Raw genomic sequence first — 11,621 nt, forward strand, 5'->3', positions numbered from 1 at the left:
TCTTCCTATTTTATAGATGGCTACTTTTTTGCTGCCTCCTCACATGATGGAAGAGGAGAAAGTGCTCTCGTGACTTTGTTTAGAAGGGCACTAATCAGACTTCATGAGGCCCTGCTCTCACTACTTCATTGCTTCCCAAAAGCTTCTATTTCAATGTCCACATTGGGACATTGGGGGTTAGGATTTCATCAAATGAATTCTGGGAGAACACAAACATTTAATCTTTAACATGGTTGGAGTGATAACCAGATGGGGATGACCAGAGAAAATTCTGAAGAAGGTGAATAGCACAGGGCATCTATAAAATCAAAAGGGATGGGGAGAAAATAATGAAACAGAATCAGGGATGTTTATCAAGAGGCTGAGTGGTGGCCTTCATAAAATGTCACTATCCCTAGCCTTGATTTGAGCCAATTTCAGACCATAAATCCCTAACACCTGGAAGGGAGAGCAGAATCCCAAGGCAAAGGACCAGGCTACTCTGGGATAAGGATAGATGATCATGGCTTTCCCATTTCTCCCTCTGGGGGATCTCTGGCCATTTACCTCGTATTTGTGTCCTGGAGAAATGGGAATGCCGAAACATTTTAAGGACTCTTGTAATCAGGATCCAAGTTGGTAGTGATGTCCAGATACCAGAAGATACCACAGTCTCCCTGTTAAAATAGGGGCACATGGGATCCAGGTATTCAATACAGTCCTGGCCCAGGGGCAACTAATTGGAGTCTAGTATTGGTTTTCACTTAAGAGTAAAAGTTCATCTGAGAACAAGAACCATTACACATTTTTCTGTACATCTCCTCAAAGTACGCTTAAGCACAGAATGTACTAAGTGTTGACATTTCTCTTTATTATTTTCTGGGTTTTTTCATGATTGTTTTCAATTGCCAGAATTCTATGAACAAAGGTCTGAGATAATAGATAGTTTGGATTTTAGACCAGATTAAGGTCTCTAGGATGATTTAAAGGCTAGCAGAACAAAACAAACTTTTCTGGTGAAGTCTCCTACTCTGTGACTTGTGTATTACAATCCTTGTGTCTCTGTGAGGATGTAAACAACCTTCGCTGAAGATTTTAAATTGTTCCATCTAGCTGTGACTTCCAGTGTTCAGAATGAGGAACGTCTTTGCCTTGTCAAGAAAGAAATGTACAATAATGAATATGTGGTCAATAAATGGTATGGTTGAATGAAGAAGCAAGCTATTTTATAGAAATATCTGTTCTCATTTGAATTAAACAGATGTTCTAATGCCATGGATACACCCTGTGTATAGAGAACACCCTGAATTGAAGAACAAATAGAAAAAGACTTGCTTTTCCCTGTATAAGTTGTATCACACAATACTTGTCTTTCTCTGTCTGACTTATATCATTTGGCATAATGTGTTCAAGGTCCATCCATGTTGTGGCAAATGGCAGGATATCCTCTCTTACTATGGCTGAATGATATTCCATTGTGTGTATCTATCACATCTTTTTAATGCATTCATCCACTGAAGTTCATTTAAGTTGTTTCCACATCTTGGCTATTGTGAGTAAGGCTGTAATGAATATGCAAGTGCATACATCGCTTTGAAATATTGTTTTCTTGTCTTTTTAATAAGCATTAACCATGTATCACTTGAAAATAAAGAAACAGGCTTTCAAAAGTACTTAACAATGTATTCATTTATTCTAATCTCATTAAGGAATACTTAGTTTTAATAATTTGCACTGTTTACTAAACTCCTATTCTGCATTGTTTTAGGTTCTGTGAAGAAAAAAAGCAAAGATTTTGTCCTCATATAGCTTACACTCTATAAGGGCCTTACAAAGTGTTATTTAGGCAGTAATACATGCTACAAATATATGTGTGTATATATACACATTTTTTCTATATAATGATTAAGACAAAGAGGAGAAACCATACTCTGACTTTAAGTTTAGCTTCAATGCAGTTCATATTGCTTGAAAATATAATTGCTTCTTTCTTCAGGAAATAGAACTGACTCCTAAGGACCAAATACAATAACATTAAAGCACAGTAAAGCCCAGGATGAAAGAATGAATAAGTAGATGAATGGTTGCATGAATGAATAAGTATAGCATTTGTTTATCATTTCAAAGGGTAATAAATACCTCTCCTATTACCCTTAATGAAAAAGTTAAACACTTATGCTGAAAATGTAGTGTTCTTGGATCCAATGGAACCAATCACAGTTCCCAAGTAACAAGATTGCATCAATAGTAGGATGCGAGGCTCTTGATAACTGGATTTGGTGAAGCAGGTTATCAAGAATTGTGGAAGAATTTACAATGTGTGAATTCTTTCACTGAGCAGGGCTCAGGCTTTGTAGCACCAAAGCCAGAATCCCAGAGTAAGCCTAGTGCAAAAGATTTCTGACCTTAAGTAAACATTCAAAGTGGCTTTCCAACTTAGGTGTGATGATTATCAGAAGTAACTATACTTGTTAAAAATGAGCTCAAGTTTTTCTCAGCCCTTTTTGTCATAGACACTTCACCTGTCTAACACCAATATCTGGGGTAGACATTGATGTTGGTCTTCTCCTCTTGGCCCTGAGATCCATCCTGTTCCCTTTCCTGCTGCTTTCTAATGCAGTGGAAATGACCCCTGCAGCACCATATCCTATTTCTCCTTTCTGCCAGCTTCCTGCTAGATTTAGCTGATGTAAGAGGCACTAGATGAAAATTGTGAGTAGGGAAGAAAGGACAATGTGAGTTTCTCCTTCATCTTGTATATTTCAAGTGGTGCCTTGCTCATCCACTCCATTGTTCCAAGGCTCATAAGATAGGTCCTGCGTCATGTTTTCTGCAGTGAGGCGCAGTCCTCTGGGCTTTTTATCATCACCTTGTCACTTGTCTCTCCAGCCTTAGATTGTTGCTTCTCCATGCAGTTACTTAGCCCTGAGTTGCTTAATAAGCCCTTGCTTGTGGTCTCAGCTCCTCTATCACCACTACAAATGGATTACGCTTTAAGAAACTATAGTGGCTTCTGTTTCCATGACTGTCCCCATAACTGATGATCAATTCTGGAATGTTCTCCCTAGCATCATTTTTCTTGGAAGCATGGCTTCCTTTATCAACATTGCTATTTGAATGAAATCCCTCTCACTTCAGGGAATATGATTTTATGATTTTCTTCCCCTGATGACTTTTTTGTGCCTACTTATCCCATGCTGGACTGAATATGGGGCCCATTCTTGACCTAGTTGATGAGTCAGGTAAAGTCCCTGATCAGATGTGAATGTATGAAATCCTTCCTTGAAATAGTCTGATGAAGAGAGGTCTCAATATCTCTTTGTCCTCTTGATTGTCCATTAATATATAAAAGGCAGAAACTATCAATTTCTATTTTCCTTCCATTTGAAATATTAAAATTCTTTTAATGTGGTGAAGTATACATAACACAAAATATAGCATTTTAACTATTTTTAGGTGTGCAACCTAGCAGAATTCAGTATATCCACACTGTGATGGAGTCATCACCACAATCTGTCTCTAGCAATTTTTCATTATCCCAAACCAAAACTCTGAAACTGTATCCATTAAACAAATAAGTCCACATTTGCCTCTCCCCAGTCTCCTGGTAATCACTGGTTATCTTTCTGTTTCTATAAATTTAACTTCTCTAGATACTTCTTATATATAACACCATTTGGTAGTTGTCCTTTTGTGAATGGCTCATCTCACTTAGTGTAATGTCCCTAGGTTTATCTATGTTGTAGCAGGCGTCAGAATTTCATCCCTTTTAAGGCTAAATATTATTCCATGGAACATATACACTACGTTTTCTACTCATCTGTTGATGAACAATTGAGTTGTTTTCAGTTTTTGGCTATTGTGAATAATGTTGCTATGAACAGTGGTGTACAGGCAAGTTCTGGCTTTCAGTTGTTTTGGATCTATAACTGGAAGTGGATTTGGTGGATTGTGGGAAGCAGCAGCGAGGAGCCAGTAAGGGGAGTGCGATCGAGCAAAGCTTTCATGCCCTCACAACCCTTGTGGCTGATCCAGTTCCTCAGAGGTTAATTCACTTGAGTTAAGATGTTATTGCACCGATGTCCTTCAAGCTTCTTGAGTTAAGATGTTATTGTACAAATGTCCTTCATGGTTTGGCACTCTTATAATAACAAAAGGAGAGAGTGTAAAGTTCCCAGGAAAATGTTGCAACAATAACTGTGAGAACAGAAAATGTTTTGTCTAGAAAAAAGCCTTCTCTAGCGGTGGCTGTTTGTATAAAACTACTTGCATGTGAGAAATAAAGTGTCAACAAGGGCATCACTCATGTTGTCCCTCCAGTTCCCATCCTTTGATTCTCTCTTCTTTTCCTCATTTCCTTAGCTTCGCGTCCCTGCTTCTGTGACGCCTGCGGGCGCACTACAGTGGATCAAATTGTAATTTTGTATTTAATGATCTGTGGAACTGCCATGCTGTTTTCCAAAGCAGCTGTGCCATTTAACGTTGCCACAGTAATGTACAAGGGTTCAAATCACTCAACATCCTTACCAAAACTTGTTTTCCTTTTTTTTTTTTAATAGTAGCCATTTTAATGGGTATGAAAGGTATTTCATTGTGATTTTGACTTGCATTTCCCTAATGATTAATGATGTTGAGCATCTTTTCATGTGCTTATTGGTCATTTGTATGTATTATTTCGAGAAAGGCTATTCAAGTCCTCGCCCAATTTTGAACCGGGCTGTTTTTGTTGTTGTGTCGTAGGAGTTCTTTACTTATTCTAAATATTATTCTCTTCTCAAATTCATGATTTTAAAATATTTTCTTTATTTAAAACAATTTTTTTGCATTTATTTTTGAGAGATAGAGACAGAGCACAAGTGGGGGAGGGGCAGAGAGAGAAGAAGACACAGAATCTGAAGCAGGCCCCAGGCTCTGAGCTGTCAGCACAGAGCCCAACACAGGGCTTGAACTCACAAACCGTGATATACTGACTTGAGCTGAAGTCGTATACTTAACCAACTGAGCCAGCCAGGCACCCCTAAAAATATTTTCTACCGTTCTGTGAATGGTTTTTTACCCTCTTGATAGTGTCCTTGATGAAGAAAAGTTTTTTGTATTTTAATAAAGTCTAATTTATTTATTTTTTTATTTGTTGCCAATACCTTTGGTGCAAGAAGTCATTGCCAAGTCCAATATAATGAAGCTTTCCTCCTACATTTTCTTCCAAAAGTTTTTATAGTTTTGGCTGTAACATTTAGATTTTTTTGATACATTTTGAGTTAATTTCTTAATATGGTGGAAGGTAAAGTTCCAACTTCATTCTTTGACATGTGAATATCCATTTTTCCCAGTACTGTTTGTTGGAAGACTGTGCTTTCCCTGTTGAATGGTCCTCACACTACTATCAAAAATAATTTCACTATATATGGGAGGGTTTATTTCTGGACTCTCCATTGTATCCTATTGGTCTATGTGTCTATCTTAGGCTACTACCACACCGTTGTGATTATTGCTGATTTGTAGTAAGTTTTGAAATCAGAAAATATGATATCTGCAACTTTGTTCTTCTTTTTCAAGATTTTTTTGCTCTATTTGTGATACATTGACATTCTTGTGAATTTTAGGATGAGTCTTTCTATTTCTGCAAAACACATCATTGAGAATTTGATAGGGATTGCATCAAATCTGTAGATTGCTTTAGTAGTGTTGACATTTTAATAGTATTAAAACTTTCAATTTATAAACAGTATATATTTATTTATTTCCTTTTGTTGATGTTTTGTTTATTTTCTTTCTTAAAAGTTTATTTATCTATGTTGAGAGAGAAAGAGATTAAGAGCAGGGGAGGGGCAGACAGAGAGGGAGAGAGAGGATCCCAAGCAGACTCTACACTGTCACCACAGAGCCCAATGCAGGGCTCAAACCCATGAACCATGAGACCATGACCTGAGCCAAAATCAAGAGTCTTACGTTCAACCGATTGAACCACCTGGGTGCTACTCTTTATTTTCTTTAAGCAATATTTGTAGTTTGCAGCATACAAGTCTTTCACCTTCTTGGTTAAGTTTATTTCTAAGTGTTTCATTCTTTCTGATCCTATTACAAATGGAATTGTGGTGTTTTATTTTTTAATGTTTATTTATTTTTGAGAGTGACAGAATGAGGAGGAGCAGACAGAGCAGATTCTGTGTTGATAGCAGAGAGACTGATGTGGGCCTTGAACTTGCAAACCATGAGATCATGGCCTAAGCCAAAAACAAGAGTCAGATGCTTAACTGACTGAGCCACCCAGCCACCCTATGGGATTGTTTTCTTAATTTTATTTAAAGATTGCCTTGTTAGTATACAGAAATGTAGTTAATTTTGGAGTTACCTGATTATGTATCCTGCAACTTTACTGACTTTGTTTTACTTGCTCGAATAGGTTTTTGGTGGGGTGTTATGGGTTTCTGATGTAAGATCATGTCCTCTCTTGAAAGAAAGAATTTACTTCTTTTCTTCCAAGTTTGAACCAATTTATTTCTTTTAATTACCTTACTGCACTGGCTATAACTTCTAATACTATATTAAATAGAAGTGATAAATATGGGTATTCTTGCCTCATTTCTGATCTTAGAGGAAAAGCTTTCAGTTCTGCATCATTAAGTTTGATGTAGCTGTGGATTTTTCACACATGAGTTTTATTATGTTGAGAACTTTCTTCTATTCATTTTTTAAATGCAGGATTACTATTTTCTTTTCATGTTTATTTATTTTTGAGAGAGAGAGAGAGAGAGACAAGAGTGTGAGTGGGAGAGCAGCAGAGAGACATGGAGACACCATGTGAAGCAGGCCCCAGGCTCCAATCTGTCAGCACAGAGCCTGATGTGGGGCTCAAACTCACGAGCTGTGAGACCATGACCTGAGCTGACGTTAGACCGTTAACCAACTGAGCCACCCAGGTGTCCCCTTTTTTTCTTCTATTCCTTGTTTATATGTTTTTTTTTTTTTTGGTGGGGTATTCAATTTTGTAAAAGCCTTTTTGTGCAACTTTTGGACAATCATTTTTCTCCTTTCTTTTGTTAATGGGGTATATTAATTTCTAAATTTCTGAACTAATAGGATATAATCTACATTTATAGAATATTTTATCAAAAACAGACTACACATGTTTCTCAAGCTCACATGCAACATTCATCAAAGTAGACCACATAAAAGCATACCTTAACAGATTTAAAAGAATAAAATCATACCTTAACAGATTTAAGAGAATAGAAACATTATGATGTATGTCTCAGACCACAATGAAATTAGACTAGAAACCAATAACACAAAGATAGCTGAAAAATCCAAAACTACCTGGATGTTAAACAACACATTTCTATTATATAGAGGTCAAACAAGTCTCAAAACAAATTTTAAAGTGTTTAAACAAAATGAAAACAAAGAGAGTGAGGGAAAGATGGTGGCAGAGTAAGAGGACCTGGGGTTTGACTTCATGGGGAATTCTAGATAACTATCACATCATCCTAAAAACTTGAAATAGATTTGAAAACTGGCAGAACAAGGTCTAATATGAAAAGTAGAGAAGAGGTAAAATTGAAGAAGGTAGGAAGTATGGAGCTAGAGCTTGGGAGAGAAATGGCCTGTGGCCACTGCAGTGAGGAGGGAGCTAAGATCTTGGAGAAGGGTAAGAGAGAGACTAGCACACAAGGGAGTAAACAAGAAAACAAATACACAAGGCAATTGGGTTGGAAAATAAGAAGGCCCAAATTTTATGAGTAGGGGCTCAAAGCCTGGAGTTTTCAAGATTGGTGTGCTTGACTCTGGGAGACTTGGAAGACACTGGGGCTACTCTTGGAGAAAGAAGCAGGGTAAACATCCCACAAACATACATTGTGAAAACTGTGATGGGAAGAGAGCCTGGGGCATATGGTAGGCAGGTTGGTTACTCATCTTAGAGCATGTCCCAGAGAGGCAGCATTCACACAGAGACCCCTCAGAGAACCAAAGTACTGCCAGGGGCCATCTACCTCCACTGCCCCTCACCACAAACACAGAGCCACCTGAGGGAACTAGTGTAGTGCCAACACTCTTACCTAAGTTGCTTACACCAAGGCCTAATCTCCCATGCTGTGAAAGAACTGCCCTTCCCAGTCATGCTTACCTCAGTCTCAGCGAGGCAGGTCCCCTTCCCCAGAACACTGGCTCAAACCCCTGCCAACACCGTTTGGTTTCAGTGGCCATGACAAGTCTCATTTCACAAGCAGACCAGAGCACACTTAGTTAAAATGCATCACATTTAGGCCAGGGACTAAACACTGCCCACAATAGGCAAAGAGAACCCCTAGAGATGACCAAAGAGAGCCCCTACAGATGACTGGCCTGAAGGATAAAGCAGCCAGAACACAACATTAGAGTGCACATAGCACACATTGGAGATACTCCCAAACTACCAGGCGTCGAGGAACAGGGGACACTACACTGTGGGGCACTACAGAATCTCTTCTTCATAGAGCTATTACCCTCAAGAACAGGGGACGTGGCTGTAGAATAAACAGCAGGCTGGAAGAAGCAAAGGATGAATGGATGACCTAGAAGACAATAACAGAAAGTAACCAAGCTGAACAAAGGAGAGAAAATAAAATTATGCAAAATGAGAACAGGCTTAAGAAACTCAATGACTCCATCCAATGTATTAACATTTGTATTATAGGAGTCCCAGAAGAAGAGGGAGGAAAGGGGATAGAGAGTATATTTGAATAAATAATAGCTGAAAACTTCCCTAATCTGGGGAAGAGAACATATCCTGACACAAGAGACAAAGATAACCCCCAATAAAATCAACAAAAGCAGATCCATATCAAAACATTTCATAATTAAAATATGGGGATAAAGAGAAATATTAAAATCAACAAGAAAAAAGAAGACAATTACATAAAAAGGAACAGCCCCCGTAAGGCTTTCAGCAGAAACTTTCCAAGTCAGAAAGGAGTGGCATGATATATACAAAGGGCTGAATGGGAAAACTCCACAGCCAAGAATATTCTATCCAGCAAGGCTATCATTCAGAACAGAAGGAGAGATACAGTTTCCCAAACAAAATCATGCAGTATTTGTCTTTCTCTGACTGACATATTTTACTTAGCATGATACTCTCTACCTTCATCCATGTTGTTGCAAATGGCAAGACTTCATTCTTTTTTTAATGGCTGAATAATATTAGTGTCTGTGTGTTGTGTTGTTTGTGACATCTTTTTTAGCCTCCATCAACTGATGAACATGTGACCACTTCTGTATCTTACCTATTATATATAGTGCTCCTGTAAACATAGAGGTGCATGTATCCTTTTGAATTAGTGTTTTCATTTTCTTTGAGTAAATACCCAGTAGGGTGATTGCGGGATCATAGGCTAGTTACATTTTTAACTTTTTCAGGACCCCCATACTGTTTTCCACAGTGGCTGCACTGGTTTGCATTCCCACCAACAGTGCACAAGTTTCCTTTTCTCCACATTTTTGCCAATATCTGTTGTGTCCGTATAGTTGATTTTAATCCTTCTGACCAAGTAGGTGTAAGGATCTAGGGGACTGTATTTGGGGATGACCAAGAGGGGCTCAAGGTCCCAATCAGTGATTTTGGAGCTTTTTGTTCCAGGGCTCCTCTATGATGCAAGTAGTCACCAGAGATTCGAGAAGGGGGGTTTTCAGTCAACCACAAAGCTACCATTTTCTAAATCAATGGTAAAAAAAGAAGGCTGGGGTTCTAGCCCAGTTTCAAGAGTACACCCAGACTCTTAAGAATCAAAATCTATCCTTACTGTGCTTTAGTGGACTATCATCTGGAACACTGGATCAGGAGTCAGACTCCCCAAAGGATCCCTGATCAATCAGTCAGGAATGAAGACAGAGGTCTACCAGGTCTCTCAGGTGAGAGTTCTGGGGGTATAATGAAGTTCACTTTATCTGAGTTGCAGCACCAGAATATAAAGGCAACATTATTCTGACACTCGTTATAATGTTAAGGAGGGCTTTATTCAAGACTATTGCAATAGGGATCAAGGCTGATATATCAAAGATGAAATACTGAGCTCAATTCCAAATATAGCAAGACAGCAAGGACTTAGGTGTTAAGAGTCTTAGCCACTTCAGGCTGTTATAACAAACAAACAAACAAACAAACAAAAAAAGCCCACCATAGGTGAAGCTTAAACAACAGAAATTTATTTCTCATAGTTGTGAAGGCTGGGAAGTTCAAGACCAAGGCTCCAGCAGATCCTGTGTCTGGTGAGAGCCCAGTGTGGAGTTTGCAGATAGCTGTTTTTTCATTGTATCTGCACATGGCAGAGAGCAGAGAGAGATTCTGTTTTATCCAGTTTTTATAAGTGCATTAATTCCACTCATGAAGACTCCACCCTCATGACCTAACTACCTCCAAAAGGCCCCACCTCCACATACCATCACTTTGGAGATTTAGGCTTCAACATATGAATTTTGGGGAAACACATTCAGCCCATAGCATTTGTTTTTGTTTTTTATGGTTTTTTTAGGCGGGGAGGACAGAGGGAGAATGTGATAGAGAATCCCAAGTAGGCTCCATGCTCAGCGGCAGAGCCAAACCTGGGCCTTGAGTTCACAACCCAGATCATGACCTGAGCCAATATCCAGATTTGGTCACTCAACCAACTCAACCACCCAGGTTCCCCCAGTCCATAGCATTTTACCCTTGGCTACCCCAACTTATGTCCTTCTCATGTGCAAAAGACAGTCATTCCATCCCAACAGTCTCAAAAGTCTTAACTCATCCTAGCATAAACTCGAAAGTCCAAAGGCTTGTCTAAATATCATCTAAATCAGATGTGAGTGAAATTTGAAGTTGAGATTCATTCTGGGACAAAATTACTCTCCAGCTCTGAACCTGTGGGACCAGACAAGTTAAATGCTCCCCAAGTACAATGGTGGAACAGAGTAAAAATATACATTCTGTTCCAAAATGGAAATTTAGGAAAAGAAAGGTGTGAGAGTCCCAAACAAGTCTATGGGAAATTCTATGACATCTTAAGGCTCAAGAATAATCCTCTTTCTTGATGTTCTGCTTCTGGATCCACTGGTGGGGTTGCATGGCTGTGTCTCTGCCTGGCAGGGGTCATGTGCCTATATTTCTATGGAGTGAGGGTCATGCCTCTACAGATCCTCCATTAGGTATTGTTCCCACTCTTTGAAATCGAGGTGGAGACAGCCCTGGTCCCAAGTCCCCCAAACCTGTGGTGAAAGTGGCAATCCTGCTATCTGTGAATTGCATTCAGGGTCCTTCTTCTCTTTCCTGAAATAATAGCACATATTAGCAGCAGAAGAGCTCTGTGTTCATTCTGTTGGGACTAAGAAGTCCAATAGTCTTTCTTAATTTCGTACTGCTTTCTGTTTCCTTTAGTTCTAGCTAGTAGTGTTTCTGCTGGTATAATCTCATTTCCATTCTGGCCTGTCACTGATATGGCTGATTAAATCTGTGGTTCATACCCACAGTGATCTCCTTATCAAATATTTCATCTGCCACTATACCCTCTCTGTTCTCTTCCGAGGACACATTTTTTGTAATTTTTTGAAAAGCCTGAGAATTTTCCAAATCTTTAAGTTCTGGGTCTTTTTGTTTTACAATTATGTCTTCAACTACTTTTTCTCTTCTC

The 11,621-nt window shown here is 38.9% G+C and overlaps 1 protein-coding gene across 1 annotated transcript in view; it reads right to left on the bottom strand.

Moving 5' to 3' along the window:
• LOC115297644 (guanylate-binding protein 6-like) overlaps window positions 1–11,621 on the bottom strand; it is a gene marked incomplete at its 5' end in the record, with an annotated part of 29,855 nt that overhangs the window by 3,894 nt on the left and 14,340 nt on the right. The window contains 2 exons of the mRNA XM_029945806.1: window positions 547–560; window positions 2,502–2,678. Of these exons, the coding sequence (XP_029801666.1) occupies window positions 547–560; window positions 2,502–2,678 (191 nt within the window). The remainder of the gene's footprint in view (window positions 1–546; window positions 561–2,501; window positions 2,679–11,621) is intronic.

This window comes from Suricata suricatta, chromosome 8 (assembly GCF_006229205.1).
Source record: "Suricata suricatta isolate VVHF042 chromosome 8, meerkat_22Aug2017_6uvM2_HiC, whole genome shotgun sequence".
NCBI lineage: Eukaryota > Metazoa > Chordata > Mammalia > Carnivora > Herpestidae > Suricata > Suricata suricatta.